The sequence below is a fragment of the Panthera tigris genome, chromosome C1 (assembly GCF_018350195.1).
Source record: "Panthera tigris isolate Pti1 chromosome C1, P.tigris_Pti1_mat1.1, whole genome shotgun sequence".
NCBI lineage: Eukaryota > Metazoa > Chordata > Mammalia > Carnivora > Felidae > Panthera > Panthera tigris.
Genome location: NC_056667.1, coordinates 40764449 through 40783649, shown reverse-complemented (window position 1 = coordinate 40783649; position 19201 = coordinate 40764449). Strand labels below are relative to the sequence as shown.

The 19201-nt window shown below is 37.1% G+C and overlaps 1 protein-coding gene across 1 annotated transcript in view; it reads right to left on the bottom strand.

The window, feature by feature from the left end:
- Positions 1–1336: 1336 nt before the first annotated feature.
- The window catches only part of RNF11 (ring finger protein 11), a 38999-nt gene continuing 21134 nt past the window's right edge, over positions 1337–19201 (bottom strand). Inside the window, exons 2-3 of the mRNA XM_007077224.2 lie at positions 5109–5278; positions 1337–3605 (exon numbers count right to left, since the gene is read on the bottom strand). Coding sequence (XP_007077286.1) covers positions 3434–3605; positions 5109–5278 — 342 coding nt within the window. The 3' untranslated portion in view covers positions 1337–3433. The remainder of the gene's footprint in view (positions 3606–5108; positions 5279–19201) is intronic.

Here is a 19201-nt window from a genome sequence, read left to right as displayed (position 1 = left end):
ATTGGACATTTTACTCTATATTTTAAACAAGCATTTATTAGGCAACTAGATTTGTGTATGTCTTCAAGGAAAAAAATGTGTTTAAAGAGATGAATGGGTAGATCCAATCTCCTAACAGGCAGGCTAGCCTATAGTTTATTGATTCATTTCTGAAGGAAGCAGGAACATCAAGTAGCCTTCATGAATAAAAGAGGTATGAAATTGATGGAATTGAGACCTCAATGGTAAAAAATTTAGAACTAAGACCAAAAGGGAAGAAATTAGAAGGAATTTAGCTAAGTCCTCAAAGGGTTAATATAAATGCTGTCAGGAAGACAGCTCTGGGTGCTAATGGCTCTTATACCCACGCTTCCCATGAGGGGGACATCCTCAACCAGGTCTGTGGCTTTTTGAAGAGTGTAAGATTAGAGTAAGGGAGCTGCACAGAGGGTACAGAAAGAGGGGGTTATAATCTTCTTTCTCCCACCCAGAAAAAGGAGCAGATGATCTTTATATTCAGTGAGTAACTTTAAAAATATTTGAAGATAGTAACCAATCCAACTTCTCTCACGTCCACTAATTTCAAAATTAAAGGCTCACCAAATTAGTTGGGGTTACTACAGTGGCCACTGTGCCCTTACATGCAAGTGTAACCAATTGGCTATGGGAAACTGCTATAATGCCTTTGTAAGCAGAGGTAACCAAACTGCCTACATTTCTAAATTATGCCAAAGAAACTTACCTTCTTTACTATTTACCATTTCAGTCTCGGGAGTATACACAGGTCTGCTCTTGACTATTGTTATTCCTTTTGTAAAATGCATGCTTCCTTATGAGATTTGTGGTACGCAAAGAACTTGTCACCTCGATGCTCACTGTATTCTGTAAAATCATACTGGTTTATATCACACAGGAGACACGAACAGTAAGGGGAATCTTCTCCTGGTTTAAGAAATTTCCTATAAAGAACACTCAGAGTTGAAAAAGTTTTTGTTTACCCAACTACACAAGTATTTGAAAGTAATACAACTTGTTGTGTTTACACTTAAAAGGGTAAGAATCTTACTTTTTCCTGATCAGGCTTTTCAGATATTTCAAATCCTATAGCCAACTCTGGACACATCTTGCCTAAATCTAAATGCTGTACCTATTATTTCTAGCTATAGAAAATTGGAAGCTATCAAGCTTAAGTTATGATCAGATGGTATTAAATGCCACACCATAAAAAATACTTCCCAAAAAGTATATAGACCTAGAGATTAAATTTATGAATGTGTACATTGTTTTAAATTTATACACTGTTTTAAAGAAAGATTAGATAATTTGAATAATATTCTAATGTAATCAACTCTAGCCCTTTACAACTGTATTATAACTTTATTTAACTTTAGTAAAAGCCAAAATTGATAGTTCTTAACATGATGTATGGAAATCAAAATTAAAGAATACAAAGTACCTTAAAATTTTCAGCTCAATACTAGTTCCTTCAATATTACTGCCAAACTTCTGTGAAAGAAGCCTTGTAATAAAAACTAACAGAAACATATTAGATGATATTTTTAAAGTTCACTTACCATTTTTAACAATGTAGAAAAAAAGGAAAGTCTGACTATAATACTTGATGACACAGACATGTTTAAGTAGAAAACACAGGATAAAAAAAGTAATATATCACTGAAAATATTGCACAACTTCAGATGTTTCCTCCAAATTTGCTTTATGTAATTGGGTGGATATAAATTAATAAACAAAAACTTAAGCAAGATACATGTAACAATTTAAAAGAACCTGATAATCTAATTTCTCTCAGTTTTTCTCAATCTCATCTTTAAGTCTTTCCATCATGGGGCTCATAAGAAAATTAACCAACATATGTATACTACAGTCTAGTGTCAAATCTTTAAGAAGGTTTTATGACATACTGAATTCCTCTACAATGCAATAATGGAGAACCCTCAAGATACTTGTGTTTTGTATGTAGAAAAGTGTTAGAGTCAAATAGTCAACTCAATATAAAATAAACATTTCTGATTTGTTAGACTGAGATTGCTTCTCCTTTTGCTAATGAATGATTCTTAACTATAATATCACTGAGCTGAACAAATGTCACCTTTGAGTACATAAGGAAAAATAAACACATGCTAAATGGATAAAACATTACAAACTACATCTTTACTAGACCATCTCTACCTCTAACACTTCAGAAGCTTAGAGATTCAGAGTGCTCTTACATTAACTGCAAGAAAAAGATAAAGGAAAAATTCCTTCTTTGAGACCACAACTATGAAGTCACGTGGTTATACAAATTTTGCATTTGTGTGCAAAACATGAAATACATTTATCTTAATTCTCCCTGCTTAGACTTAGACTTGTCAGTCAGCTAGCAGGACTGTCCTTTCCAAGAAACAGAGACTGAGATGTGTTTTATATAACTTCAATAACCTCAGCACTACAATTATTAAGAGATGCAGTATCCTTTTGCTATGGTTCAAGACAATAAGGGAAAGAGGTCACAAGAAAGAATAAATCAAAACGGTTACAACTGAGCAACTTTTTTCAGTTTCACCATGGTGCCACTTTCATTTTACATAAGCGTGGTGGCATAAGTCAAGCTCAATAAATCAGAAATCTTAATATTTAAAATTTACCTTGACTTTTAATTATTACCATATTAACAACCAAAATAATTAGATAAAACACATAGGAAAGGGTAATAGTAAACCCCACTTTACTAGAGTTGGTTTCTTGACATAACTCATTTTTTATAGAAAAGGGATAGTGCATCTCAGTTTGCTTACAAGCTAGGAGATCACTTTGAATTCTGCATTTCCTAACTGCAAACAGATATAGCACTTATAACAGGTTATAAATAAACTGGTTTTCAAGCATAGAGCCAGCCCCAACGATAATAATACACTATTTAAAAAGACCTAAGGCAATGAATTCCATTTCCAATGGAAAAAAAGAACTGTGCAAACAAGCTTAAAACTACTTTTTTTTGTGCCAGTGTTATAAAATGTAGCTTTTAATAAAACCTTGACCCAAATGCCAGCAACTTCAGAAAAGAATTTTGGTGGGGGGAAAAAGAAAATTATTTCATGTAGGAAAAACAACCACTATCTTTTTCCTAATCTTCAACACACACAATTTAAACATATACAGCTGCTGTAACACTTTACACAATTCCTATGTACTGGAGCAATAACAAGATCTAAGTACAATTATGTTTTTAAACACTGGGTCAAGGCTTTACATAAAAATACCATCCTACTTTTCCCCCTAAGTTTCTAAAATATCACGTATTTTTTCCCCAACATCTGCAGCCATTCAGGAATTTTTAGGAAACTTTTGTGCATGATCTTAATTCCTAATCCCTGGCTCTTTGGGCTCAGTGACAAAAGATCAAAACCACCAAAAATGATGGTTCACTTAAAGTCAGACGAGAGACCCTGGCTCAATTAGTCTCATAGGACGAAAGCAGTGCTGCATCAACTGGCTCCATGCAAGAGGGGCACGTGAAGGATCTCATCAACCAGTCATCTATACAGTCCAGGTGATAGATGTGCATGCACGGCAGAAATCGAATTGGGTCCCCATACACAAAGTCCATCATACAGATCACACACCTGTTGGGGGTCAGGGAGAGAAATCAGAAAAAGCATGTTTAGAGAAGTCATCTAAAATACTCTTTAAAATCTCACTACAAAGACAGTGTTAAACTGAACAGATGAAAATGGCTTGCCTGTAATCCTACCACCTGAGCATGCAAACTGAATTTTTTCCTAATAAGCATTATTCCATCAACAATCTCTTACTTTGATCCCCTGGAAATGTGCCAAGTTTGAGACCTAACAGAGCAAAGAGGAATGGACCACATGGGGATCAAATCCATTCCTAGAACTGCATTTATAAAGCAGCTACATATTATAGAAGACACCTGAAGAAGAATGTGATGCTTCAAGGTAGGAAGCCATCAGACCAAATTTGTGTACCTGAACTCAGCTTTTAGTGTAAGCCCAAGAGTAAGATAGTTTTCATTTTAATAACTATATGTAAAAACAACCACTAAATTCAGCCTACTTACTGGACTGTTATAGTTAAAGATCTCTTCATTAACCCTAGTTTCAAGTTCACTGCATTTTTCTACAGGTTTAAGAAGCAACCGAATACTGTAATATTTCAGAAGTCCGTATTCTAGACAGTTTATTATCTTAGGTACTAGTACTAAATAGTGCTATGGCTCAAAGAGCCAAGCATCAACATAGTAAATTAAATTATGTCTTGAGCTCTGAGGACAAAAACTTCCCAGAAGTAAAATTTTATATTCAACTCATCAGGCATAATAAAATTATTCCACGAATTAAGAATAGGTGTAAGATTTTCCAAATTATCACTAAAACTCCTTAACCATCTTAGTGGCTGCATAACCTACCAATGTATTCCTATAAAACAATTTACTTAGCTATACTTCTACTCTAAATAAAACCATGGTGAATATCTTGTGTATAAAGTGCTAAGAGTTGGAGTGAGGTACACATTTTAGGATAGAGCTTTAGAATTAACTGTCTCAAAGGGTATAGACCTGAGAAAGTCTTTGACATATTGCCAAACTGCTTTCCCAGCAGACAAGGCCACCAGCACACTTACACAGGTGAATCATTTTTAAGTGATACATGGACAGGGACAACATATAACATGGTCAGAATTCACACCATTTCATAGCTATTTTTTTTTTTTAATGAAAATTCTTAATTGCTGTATCTTTTTTTTAAATTTTTTAATGTTTACTTTTGAGACAGAGAGAGACAGGGCATGTGTGGGGAGGAGCAGAGAGAGGGAGACACAGAATCTGAAGCAGGCTCCAGGCTCTAAGCTGTCAACACAAAGCCTGACGCAGGGCTCAAACTCACTGACCGTGAGATCACGACCTGAGCCAGAGTTGGATGCTGAACTGACTGAGCCACCCAGGCGCCCCTTTAATTGCTGTATCTTAATAGTCTCTTGCATGAACTAATTAAATATTCATCTTCTAAAATGTAGGAGAAAAAAAAAATAAAATGTAGGAGAATATTTTTCAAAAGCAAATCTCTGGAGCTAGAACTCTGAAACATGTATAAATTAAAACTTACTCCCGGATCTTTTTTTCTGATCCATCCCTTCCAGGGTCATAAACTCCTTTAGGCAGATGTTGTATAAGGCCTATTCTTTGAGCTATCCTAATTTGTTCCTCTTCGGTCAGCTGAGTTGCTAGGCGAGTCTGGCTAGGTGTTGGATGGTAGACCGGAACTGGAACTTGTTCCTAAATTTAAAAAAAGGAGAAAATGATTATTTTTTAAACACTGTTTTCTGGGGTAATGTTTTCCGTTTCTTATTTTTTTTGGCTTAGTGGGTGGGAGGGGACCTTGGGGAGAGGTATGCTGGGCTAGTGTGCAGTCGTATGAGATTATTTCACCCTGCCTTTACTTAATAGCATATCTGACCAATTATATTTAATTTTTAATTATTTTATTTTTTTACTTTTATTTTATAGAAAGTACAAGTGGGAGGGGGTAGAGGGAGACAGAGAATCCCAGGCAGGCTCCGAGCTGTCAGTGCAGAACCCCATGTGGGGCTCGAACTCACAAACCATAGGAGCATGACCTGAGGTGAAATCAAGAGTTGGACTCTCAACTACTGAGCCACCTAGGTGCCCCAGGGGATGCTACTTTAGACAGGATGCTCACAACAAACCTCTCTGATTCGACATTTGAGAAGAGACCTCAATGAAATATGAGGAAGATGGTGCATCTGTGACCTAATGATTTCATTGTGGCTGGCACCATTTCTGAGCCACCTAAAATGGTTTTCCAGAGAACATCTCTACTGAATACACAGACAACTTCCAATCCATGTATGGAGGTTTCATGGGAAATTTTACGTCAAATCACAACTACCAATTCACTTTAGAAAATGTTACCTCCATTCATCCTTTAGGATCACTCCTCAATCTCTATAATTTAAGCACTTGTTTACCAGGTCACTAATATTTGCAACTGTGAGATTATGCCTCCAGGAATAACTGCTTAATCTGTGTTAAGCTTTAAAAAATTCTGTGAAATGATCTCCATAATTATCCAGAACTAGCATCAATTGAGACTGCTTTGAACTAATGGCATTTCTGGTTGAAAATAAAATAATTGAGAGCACTCATAATGAGAAACTTTCTAAGGGCTCAAGTATAAATATCCTTTCCAAACAGAAACTTTAGTGGAAATACAAAAGAAATTTTAGTGGAAAGTCTCAGATACATATAAATTAGGCTCCAATATTGAATATTTGATTCAAGGAAAAAGACTTTTCCAGTGTCTCCTAACATACCACTTTGTCCTTTTAAACTGGCCTTATTCGTATAAGGCCCCTTTTCTGAGAGTAGTTAGAATTTATCAAAGGCAGTTCAACATTAGACTTTAAATATTCTTTTCTCTGAGATTCAGAACAAATGTTTAATTAAGAATCTCAAAACCCAGGGGTGCCTGGGTGGCTAAGTTGGTTAAGCGTCCAACTTCGGCTCAGTTCATGATCTCACGTTACGTGAGTTCGAGCACCGTGTTGGGCTTTGTGCTGACAACTCAGAACTTGGAGCCTGCTTTGGATTCTGTGTTTACTTCTCTCTCTGCCACTCCCCCCTCTCACACTCTGTCTCTATGCCACTTAACAGAGTAACCACGTTTAAGCTATTTAACCCATCTGGATTAGATTCTACAATATAGGGTTGCTATAAGGCTTAAAATGAGGAATGGTCAGCCTTGAAATGGCAGGAACTCAAATGGTAGGTATTATAACTATTAATAGTGCATTCAAAGAACTATCATCTATTGTTGCAAACTAGCTGTTTCCTGTAAGTTCCATGCATTTCCACTTTACTGCCTTTGCTCTTGCTATTCCCCTTACCTTTCCCTGCAGTCCAGTGGTCCAAATTATGCCTTGCCCAGAAGGTTATTGACATGAAGCCTTCCCCAATCCTCCTCCCTACCACCTAGAGTCTGTCTCTAGCCCAGCTTAATTACATAGGTGTTGTCTACCTATAAGAGAAATAGGAAGATTATACAGATTACAGTAAAATGTCAATTAACCAGTGCAGTCATCAAGTGAAAAAAAGAGACTGTCCATTCTTCCAGCTTTCCCAGTAAGTACCAAGCTGACTGCATTTCTCTAGTACAGCTCGAAAGCTTTCTTTCAGCCCTGTATATCTACAGCACTACGAGCACAGGCAATTTTTGCTTTAAAGACATTTTTTTAAATGCATATTTCTATTTTTTTTTTTTTTATGTTTATTTTGAGAGCGAGGGCACACGCACGAGCGGAGGAAGGAACGGGCAAAGAGAGGGAGAGAGGGAATCCCAAGCAGGCTCTGCATTGAAAGCAGGGCTCGATCCCACGAACCATGAGATCATGACCTGAGCTGAAATCAAGAGTCAGACACTTAATCAACTGAGCCACCCAGGCACCCCTAAATGCGTATTGCCTTTTAAATGAGCTTTGCACATACACAAAAAATTTTCAGTCTATAGCCCAAATTCAGAATCTGTTACATGCAACATGTATATTAAATTCACAGTTTATGCACTAGAAAAATAACTGATCAGGCTTTATAGTGAATATAAAACTTAAGACCCTGTGGTTATTACTGCTCATAAATATGACTGTTGCATCTTTGGTTTAAATACTCACCCTTTCAAGGTTTTTTACCTCGTAGGCAAACTTAAAATAGCATAAAAGTTTCATGGTTCAATGTGAAAAAGCTCTGCCACTTACTAGCTATAAGAAAAGGCTTGACCATATTTTTTAAACCTCTCTGAGCCTTAGTGTCTTCATGTGTAAAGTACTAGGACCACTGTAAGAATACAATAGGAATTCCAAGTATTATTCCTGGCACAGTAAGATACATAAAAAAGCTAACTGAATGTTAGCTATTATCACTGTAGCTCTACTATTATGACTATGGAACAACATTCCAGTATTTTAAGAAATGGATTGGATTTACAATTTTACATGTCAATTATACCTCAACAAAGCTGAAGTAAAATTTAATTTTTAAAAAAATTGTTTTTTGTTGTTGTTGTGGGGGCGCCTGGGTGGCTTAGTTGGTCAAGCGTCTGACTTAGGCTCAGGTCATGATTTCAGTTAGTGGGTTCAAGTCCCGCATCAGGCTCTGTGCTGACTGCTCAGAGCCTGGAGCCTGCTTTGGATTCTGTGTCTCCCTCTCTCTCTTTCTGCCTCTTCCCTCGCTCATGCTCTTTCTCTCTCAAAAGTAAACGTTAAAAAAAAAAAGGTTTTTTTTTAATGTTTTATTTTTGAGAGACAAAGGACGAGCAGGGGAGGGGCAGAGAGAGAGAGAGAGGGAGACACAGAATTCAAAGCAGGCTCCAGGCTCTGAGCTGTCAGCACAGAGCTGGGGCTCAGACCCATGAGTGGGAGTTCATGACCTGAGCTGAAATCGGATGCTCAACTGACTGAGCCATCCAGGCGCCCCCAAAATTTAATTTTTTAAAAAAGAAGAAATGGATTGGATTATGGCAGAGCTAAGTAAAAGTTTTCAAAAAGGAACCTAAGAATTCAACTAAGACCAACTCTCATTTTATGGGTCTAAACTGGCATACAGTCACATAATTACTAACAATAACAGAATTAGAATTCAGGTCTCCCTTTTTTTTTTTGGTCTCCTTTTTAAGTCATTAATTTCCACTGTACCATTCCTGGTTGCCAGACAGCAAGGAGATTCTGCAAGTTAAATGATTTGGCTTGTGTCTATTTACATTACTATTCACATTACTTTGAAGAACAGTACACTGAAATGACATTTTAAGAAAGCCACAAAAAAAGGCATATCTAATAAATGGTTCTATAAAGGTTTTTCATCTATGATAAAGGTTTTATAATTTTTGTAACTTCTAAATTTTAAGAATTTCAAACAATATCAAATCCATCTTTGAAACTATGCCTGTATAGGTTCTATTACTGATAGAAAAATAAACTCCTAAGTCTGATCATACCTTCCTGTCTGTCCTTTGTTTGACACTCCTGAGGGCTGTTTCAGGTAGTTCTTCCCATAAGGCTGGGATGTCAAATTCTGCTACTAGTGGACAGTTTCTCCTTGTTCTCACTTTGGGATATCTTTTCTCTGGTGTCACTTTCTTAAACTACCTGTTCTAAAAAGGTAACATGGCATACTAATCCAATGGGTTTTATGAGCCATATAACTATCTTGTTCAGAGTACTCTTATTTATAATTAGAATATTTGAAACTGAGCTACTATGGTGGAATGGGGCTGGGATGAAATGTGACCTGGGAAGGATGAGGATCCCCATCTCCACCCCCCTACCTGGGGCATGTTTGCAGAATCACACAAATCAACAGAACAGTTTTTCATACACTATCTAAAAATAAGGAATTTTTAGTCTGAAAAATTAAATCATAAGACTGGACTCTTACTTACTGTGGTGACTGTTAATATCTTTAATCGTCCCTTAAAACCTTTGAATAATCAAGGTAACAGCACCACTTTAGAAGGTGATGATGCAATCATAAGATAACATCAAAGAGCTTTGTAAATGTCAACATTTCTAAGTTATTCTAACCATCTGTTTTCTCCCCATCACCAAATGACTCTGGTTTGCAGACTTTAAGCTAACTGTTATTGCCCCTGGCTTTGGTCCTGGCTTTCTAGCCTGTCCCTGAATACAAGAAATTCTTTGACCTCTCTTGTGACCCCTGCCAGCTCAGTTTTTTACCCTTGGATTACCATTTCCATCCAGGTGAGGCTACACTCCTAACTCTCAGTCCCAATCCATCTAATTTGGCACAAGATGACACATATGAAGTCACACTAGAACAACTGGTATAAGACTATGGGTAATAATGGTCTCCAAAATCCTTGCACGTACCTACTACTACGAACAAAAAAGAATTGTTTTAAATTGTTCTAAGTTGTTTTAGAACTAGTAATTTCTAAGCATGTACTTTTTAAGAGGCTAGATTTCCTTGGTCTTCTGGTTCACATGTGTACGGAGAACAAAGAAAGAACAGAAAAGGAAAGCTCTATGAAGAAACTAAATTAAAACCCTATCTTTTAATTATTCATATTATGAATGTATTTTCTTTGTTATTTTTTGTTAAACAAATGGAACTCTCTAATAAGCACCATTGAGATATTTAAAATGATTCAACATTCTGATTTCAATTTACATACAACTCTTCAGAAAGCCACAGAGAAAAGGAAATGACTAAGAACTGCTGGTATTTTAAAGATGCTATGGCCTCACCCTTCTTAACACATACACCTAATTTTAATCCCATTATAGTTGTTAAAATGGCTTGATGTATGAGTTACTGCTTACTGACTAGGATCCGATGGTATTTTCTAGTTGGCAAAATTTTTTTTTTTTAATGCTTATTTTTGACAGAGAGAGACAGACAGACAGACAATGAGTGGGGGAGGGGCAGAGAGAGGGAGACCCAGAATCTGAAGCAGGCTCCAGGCTCCCAGCTGTCAGCACAGAGCCCGACGTGGGGCTCGAGCTCCCAGAGTGCGAGGTCATATGCTCAACCGACTGAGCCACCCAGGAGCCCCCAAAACAGCAATTTAAAAAGATTTGTATTCTGGGGCAGTTCTCACCATTCCCTAATTGATGGCTCACTGTATCTAAACTCCTTGCGTAAACAGTATGATTTACACTGAACACCTGCTTCCCTCCTGGGAGTCTGGAATCTTGGTATGTAGTAGGCAGTGGGTGCCTACTCAGAATTTCAGGTTCTCCTGGTAGACAACCCTTCACACATACTAGCAAAATTCAATGCTGGGGAAATTAAGTGTATTGTGTGACTGTATTACGAGAGGATTCTTTTGGAAGCTTCTGCCTGTTTCCTATGGACTTACACACCTCTTTTCCTTTGATGACTTTGACTTGTATTCTTTTGCCATAATAAATCAGAGCTATGATTACAACTATATTCTAAGTCCTCCTCTATATTCTGTCCTCCAACTATATTCTGTGAGTCCTCCTATGCAACTGACGAATAATCTAGATAAATGTTTTTAGAGTGATGGGGAGTTCCCCACATTGACTCTTGTTTTCAAAGTTTATTTGGCCATGTTCATTAGAAATTCTCCTTTGTGGGGAAAAGAAAAAAAGAAATTCTCCTTTAGGAAAAAAGGTGCATTTTGACAATGGTGGTTACACAGTACTTGCATTTTATTCCTTTTCTCATATTTAAAAAGACTGAGGGAACTATTATTTTGAACATTATTTATCATAAAGATAAACACTTTTGAGATAGAGATGTTGTTGTCTACAGCCATACCACCCTGAATCCGATCTTGTCTGATATCAGAAGCGAAGCAGGGCCGGGCCTGGTTACTACTTGGATGGGAGATGGAGATGTTGTTTTGGGCTGAACTGTGTCTCCTATAAAATTCTTATGATGAAGTCCTAATCCCCAGCATCTTAGAACGTGACTGTATTTGGAATCACAAATGTGACTGGTTTTGTCCTGGCCTCTTCTTCTGTCCTATAGTCTTCACCTAATAACTAAGTCCATGTTGACAATGGAAATTACCACCTTGATACAAATGATTCATAAATTTATATTCTAGTCTAAACCTCCCTTTTAAATTCCAGTTCCTACTTGACAGTTCAACTCAATGTGCTCAAAGTACCTCAAATTCAACATGTCCAAAACGAACTCCCTCCAAAATCTGGTCCTCTTTTTAGGTTGCCCTATGTCAGTAAATGACATCGTTCTAGTTCTGTAAGACAGAGGCATCCTTCGTACCTCCCTCTCCATTACTCTTCCATATACAGTACATCACCAAGTTCTAGTGAGTTGTCTACTGAAATACTGATAGAATCTGTTTATGTCTTTTCATATCTATTGCCAATACCCTAAGCTCCCATTTTGTCCCTGGTGTACAGTATTAGCTAGCAAAACTTGAATTTGTTCTCTATCCAGAAGTTACAGAGATCCAATTTAACCCTATGCCCTTCTCACACATACCTAAAACCCCTTCACATTTAATAGCTTTTAGGATGGAGGCCAAAGTCCTTAAAAGATTTCCAAAGCCCTACATATTCTGGTTACCTAGCTGGCCCTCCATCCTCATCTAACAACTCACTGCTTTCTAGCCCCACTGGTTTTCCTTCAGCTCCTCTGAAATGCCATGATCTCATCTCTACAGAGTCATAGTACCTGCTGTACTCTACATGAAATATTCTCCTCCGGAGCACCTGGGTGACTCAGTTGGTTAAGCATCTGACTCTTGATTTCAGCTGAGGCCATGATCCCATGGTTCACAATTCAAGCCCCGTGTCAGGATCTGCACAGACAGAGCAGAGCCAGCCTAGGATTCTCTCCCTCTGCCCTTCCCTTGCATGTTCTCCCTCAAAATAAACAAACATAAAAAAAAAAAAAAATACTCTCCTCCATCACCACACTGCGTAAATAATGCCTCTTCTTCCTTCAGAGCTCAATCCAACTACTTTCTCAGAAACCTAACTAACCATTCTCCTCTATTAGAGGCTTTTATACACCAAGTAACATTTCTTCACAGCATTTGTCAAAGTTGTAATTTTACATTTTGTTATAATTTGAGTATCTGTCTTTCCCACCAGACTATAAGATCCACAACAGGAATTGTTTTTGCTCCTCACTGAACCAGCAGATGAAAGGTCTATTAAAAAAATCTTACATACTAATAGCTAAAGTCACCCATTAATTTACTCTAGTGTTTTTTTTTTTTCATTTTAGTGCTTCTTTACATTTCCTGGAACCCCTAGCCAATTGTGCTTCTTTTAAGTTTATTTTGATAGAGAGAATCCCAAGCAGGCTCTATGCTATCTGTGCAGAGCCTGACAGGGTTCGATATCAGGAACTGTGAGATCATGACCTGAACTGAAATCAAGAGTTGGGCACTTACCCGACCAAGCCACCCAGGTGCTCCCCACCACCAAAGCCAAGTGTTTAATACTTAATAAAGTTGGTGTATATGCCATAATATTGGGATTAGAGTTGTTTTTGTTTTGCTAAGTATATTCTCTAAGAATGACTGATAATAGTACCTACTTCACCACTTCCTGAAATGTGAACCCTCAATGATTTTGAATGCCTCCCGAAATATGTTCACAAAATCATTTCCAATGTATAAAGTCACTTACTACAGAAATAAATACTATGAATCAGTTTATTAAAATCTCAATCACTAAACTGCTAATTAACATAAATGCTGGTGCCTTAATGAGGTATTTTGTGCTTAGGCTAAAAATTAAAAATGTACGTGATTATCTGTGTATTATTTTTATTTCCTCATCACTAGAATATAAGCTTGATAAGGGCAGGGAATGTGTCTATTTTGTTTACCAATATATACTATTTACTCAGCACAGCATCTGACACATAGTAGGGATTCAACAGACTTTATTGGAAAACTGAATATTTTATATCAAAGCACTGATGTTCCTGTAATCCATGTCATATATTCATACCAGGATTTTGTAAACATGCTACGAAAAAATGTCTAATGATTTGGATTAAGCAACAATAAAACCAGAAAGAAAACTCAATACGAATTATAACCAACATTCCTTCTCCAAGTAACAATACCCAGTTTGTTGCCCCTTTCAAATTTCTACCTACCTGTCTCATGGGAACTTGAATACGTTCAAAACCAAACTAATGATCTCTTTCTACTTCCACAATCCTTCTCATACTCAGTATTTATATGCCTACTATAGGTTATTGATAGAGAAGCACAGTGGAAAGAGATTAGACATCTCATTTAATCTCGGCTCTGGCATTTATCAGGTATGCAACTCTAGGCAAGTTATTCAATACCTCCAAGCCTAAGATTCCTCCTCAGAAAAAATGAATAGAATACCTATCTTAAAAGAGTTTTTCAAGGAATAACTAAGAAAATATAAATAAAGTACCTACTAACATAGGGACTCAAATTTGGGCCTTCCTATAACAACATCACTACCCTTCCTAATTCCTCTGACTTTCCCCCCTTCCCTTTATCTCTATCATCTACATAAACGTCTATAACTACCATTCTCTCAATGTTGTTAGGAGACACACGTGTACTTTCCCTGTGAGCTTAACGTTTGATAAAGGGGGAATTCACAATAAGAAGCAAATATATTTCAAATAAATTTAAACACTATTTTTCTCCTTAATACTTTAATTCTCTATGCCTTCATGCAAAACAAAAACAAAATGAGAGCCAAAAAAAAGCATTTGCCATAAAGAAAAAGAATTTAAAATTAAAGTGTGTTAGGAAAAGAAATGCAGCATCACAGAAGGGGGTAGAACAGAAAAAGAACAAAGGATTACAAAATATGCTGAGACAGAGCAAAGAGAAAACACAGAGCCGGTCACATAAAAAAGCAAGGTTTGACCTTCTGATGAGAAAAATCTCTGAAGCATTCCAGTTGTTTGTTAATATATAATGAACCATCTATAAAATGATGAAGGCAGAAAAATATAAAGGGCACTAATCTTAGGGAGTGTACAAGCCAAGAAAGAAACATATCAAAGTGTAAACATGTCTATTTGAAATGCAGTGCATTAAAAGTTGGACTCAATTTAGGGAATTGAGTTTTCAGAAACTAAAACAATGCAGTGGGTAAGTGCCTAAATAATGTGCTGAGGCTGGAAATAGTACAAGTCTGGTTTGTGGTAAAGGAAAAATAAAGTCACTGCTAAAGAATGCAGCTTGTCACCAAAAGCTGTATCCTTTGCTCCAGTAGGAAGTAAGAGTCAGCTCTTCTGATTTTCTCCTTATAGCCTCACAAGCTGCTGCTGGCACCACCCCCTCCCCAGCTGCAGTCTCCTACTGGGAATGTTTTCTCTGAATTTTGCCAGGCTGAAATTTAAGGCCATAAAATGGAGGATTTGGAATTGATGGTCTCAATGCATATTCTAACTCTGATGTTCAATTAATCTTGACCAAACCAAACAAGCAACCAGCCAAGCAAACAAAAACCCCAAAGATTAGCATTAATGTAATTCCTGAACCATAGAAGGGTAACAATTTTATAGAGAGGGGGAAAGAGCCAGCATCCCATCTATGATACTGACAAATGATGAAGTTATATTTACTGAGAAAGTATACAAACTAATGATCTGCAAGGAAGAACACTGCTTCCATGGAGGTGGTTTGGCATTTGTTTGCTTATTTTTAAACGAAAAGATTGACTTCTTTCATTCACTGTATAATATTCACTGAGCACTTACTGTACAGGGTTAATTACAATATCCTAATTAGGGTACTGGTAGGCATTATCACTACCGGTACCCTGCATTAGCAAGTCATTAGACAAGCTTATTCATCTAAAGCTCAAGACAACTGAAATCAAGGTCACATTTTGAGCCCAGGCACCAATTAAAATACTTCTTGAACACCCAACCACATTTCAGATGCTGCTGTAGGTAAAGGAGATACAGCTATGACCAAGTAAGGTCTCTGCTCTTCTGAAACCTAAATCCCCTATAGTAGAGGGGTCCAGAAATAGTAAACAAGTGAATAATACAGCTACCTCACCCACAGCTCCTACTATCTCTAAATTGCCCATGACCTGGCAGCTTCTGGGACAGGCATACATTCCAAAGGCCTATAGGCTAGCCAACAGTTTTGATGACTTGCAGCACCTCCTGAATGGTGAAGAGAGCGTGAACCAATCAGATTCTTTTTTTCTCTTAGAATTGGAAAACTGAATCAACTGACCTGAAAAGGTCATCGAGTAGCAAATTAAGAGGCATGTATAAATTGGGGTTATGAGGAAACAGACAGTATTCAAAACAGATTAGAGATGCCGAGTGAAGTAGACATTAGGAGAGCCCACAAATAAAAAAATCCTTAAACCCCTGGGTAAGAGAAATGGGAGAGTGGCTGCCTTGGTTCCTTGATAGCTTTCTGCTTCCAATCCATGTGTATCATTAAAATGATCCTCTAAGTTAATTTTGTCTAAAATAAGAGTCTCTTAAGCACTTACCACCATTTTCTTTCCTAAATTAGACTCTCATCAAGCAAGTTGGTTTCCAGAGGGGAAGTAGCACCCAATTATTGACAGAGAATTATTTACCAGTAGGACAGATTTCCAGGGTAGTTGTGGGCTAAGAGATATTCCTCTGACTTAGTGCATGAGTTAGTGTTGGAACCATGTCTTTGCTGCAGCCAAAAAATACTGGAATCCTTGAAAGCTAAGAGTAACAAGCCCAAGAATTCTTTGCAAAACCAACTAGAGGCAGAATATGCACAGCCTTTAAAGAGTTAAAAGATGGAAGCTTTAAAAAAAAGGTACTAATTCCAAAAAGAATGTGTCTGTAACAGCCAAAAGTTGGCCTTGGAGCTCAGGAAGTCTGGTATTACATTTACTGCAATAAGTTCCCTAACAGATACCCTCACCCTTCTTTTTTTAAAGTTATTTTTTGAAGGACCAGGGCTAATATCACCAATAAAAATTAATTTCCTCCAAAGATTGCTAAACTTCGGTTGTAAGAATTTTGCAAAATAGTTTAAAAGGTGTATTTCTTGGATTCTAACAGTTTGAGGCTATATGGAAGACCAGTCCATTAAATGTACACACATCAATTAAAATATACATTTGATTTCAGAAAGCACTGAAAAGGTTTTTTTTTAATGTATTTAAAGTTTATTTAACAAATCTCTACACTGAACATGAGGTTCAAACTCACAACCCTGAGATCAAGAGCCATACACTGTTTGAGCCACCAAAGCACCCCCAAAAAGCATTGAAAAGTTTTAAAAAGTACCTCCCCACACTGAGGAAATATAGTACCACTAAAGTAAAAAGCCTATACTTAATATAACAATTAGTGAGCTCTAATTCATAAGATAAAATTAATCCATTTTAAAATATACAATTCATTGGTCTTATTATGTTTAAAGAGTTATGTGACCATCATCATAATTTCAGAACATTTTCATCATCCCCCAAAGAAACCTCATACCTTTTAGCAGTCATTTATCCTTTTCCCCCAAATTCCCCAGCCCTAGGCAACCACTAATCTGCTTTGTATCTCTAGAGATTTGCCTGTTCTGGGCATTTCATATAAATGAAATCATACTAATGTGGTCTTTGGAGGCCTAAAATTTAGCATGTTTTAAAAATTTACCCACGTTGTACCATGTATCAGAACCTCATTCCTTTTTAATTGCTGACTAATATTTCATTGCATATACACATCACCAGTTATATAATGTATTTAGCAACTCGTGGGCATCCGGGTTGTTTCTACTGTTTGGCTACTATGAATACACTGCTATGAGCATTTGTGAACAAGTTTCTGTGTGGATGTGTTTCCATGTGTCTTGGGTATACACCTAGGAGAACTGCTAGACCACATAACTATGTTCCATCTTTTAAGGAACTGCTACACTCCTTCCCAAAGTACTTGTACTTACACTGGAATTAAAGTTAAAAACTTAAAAACAACAAAGTACTTGTACCATTTTCAAATTCCCACCAGCAGTGCATGAGAGTTACAATCTTACCCCACACCGTTACCAAATCCTTGTTTTTTTTTTATAGCCATCTTAGTGGTTTTGATTCTTATTTCCCTGAGAGCAAATGATTATTAAGCATCTTTTCACATGCTGACTGGCCATCTGCATTACCTTCTTTGTAGAAATGTCTATGCATATCCTTTACCTTTTTTGAAACTGGGTTGTCTCTACTGAGATGTACAAGTTCTTTACATATCATGGTCATCAGTCTCTTATCAGATAAAGGATTTGCAAATACTTTCTTGCATTCCATGGGTTGTCTTTCACTTTCCTGATGGTGTCCTTTGACATGCAAGTTTTAAATTCTGATGTTCCCTTACGTATTTTTTGGGTCACTGGTGCTTTTTGATATCATATCTAAGAAGGCTTTGCTTAAACCAAGGTCATGAGGACTTGTCCCTATATTTTCTACAGCTTGTGTAGATTTAGCTCTATATTTAAGTATACGAACAACTGAGTTATTATTTGTATACTGTGTGATAAAGGGGTCCAAATACATTCCGTGTGGTAATGCAGGTGACCCAGCACCATTTGCTGAAGACTGTTTTGAAAATGCTCACATTTTTACATGAGATTTTTCCTAGAAGCCTAGTGAAATACTCTGGGGTACAGGTGAGAGGAGTATACAAATCGTACAGGACTTTTTATATGAAAGAACCAGGGTGCTTCAAGGATGCCTAAAATTAGTCTGACCAAATACAGACTTTCTACATCCTCTAGTCAGGTCAGTTGCTGCAGCTTCTACATACATAGGTGGTTCCTACTTTCTTAAATTATTTTTTAACGTTTTTATTTTTGAGAGAGAGTACTAGTGAGGGATGGGTAGAGAGAGAGGGAGACACAAAATCCAAAGCAGGCTCCAGGCTCCAAGCCTGACGTCAGCACAGAGCCGACGTGGGGCTCGAACCCACAAACTATGAGATCATGACCTGAGCCAAAGTTGGACGCTCAACCAACTGAACCACTCAGGCGCCCCTGCCTCTGTGCCCCCCACCCGTAGTTCCTACTTTCTAATGCCATTATTCGATAGCATATATCCCTAATATACAAGTATCCCTAATGCCTGCTTTCTAATTGTTCATATGTTGTTTCATGTAACACACCCTAACATAAGAAAGAAGAAAACTTACAGTTTTCTTACAATGATCCTTTTTAGACACAGATAGAATGTCCTGTATCTCAATGCTGAGACTATATGGAATACATAGTGAGATGCTGGTATTTGTCCATTAGACTACTGAGATTGTCCCAAATGTCAGCTCCTACAAGTCTGAAAATGAAAAATTAGGTTTAATCTTTAGATTCTTCCTCAAGCTCAATTCCATGGATCAGGTCATCAGGAAAGTTAACTAGTAAGAGAAATGGGAGATTAGCAGAACATAGAATACAGGGTGCTTAAGTCCTCTTAGTAATGCACCTCAAAAAAACAAAAAAACAAAAAAACAAAGATTCCTAACCTGACCTCAATAGTACAAATATAAATAAACAGAGGTTAGGATTACTAGATTAATCTTAGAAACCAAATGTGAAGTTGTTCTCAGCAAGGTTATCCAGCTATGTAAACAGAGATGACCAGCTATTTACAAATTATTTTCCAACTGAAGCTGACAGCACACTTTTTTTTTTTTTTTTTTTTTTTACAATTTTGACATGAGAAACAC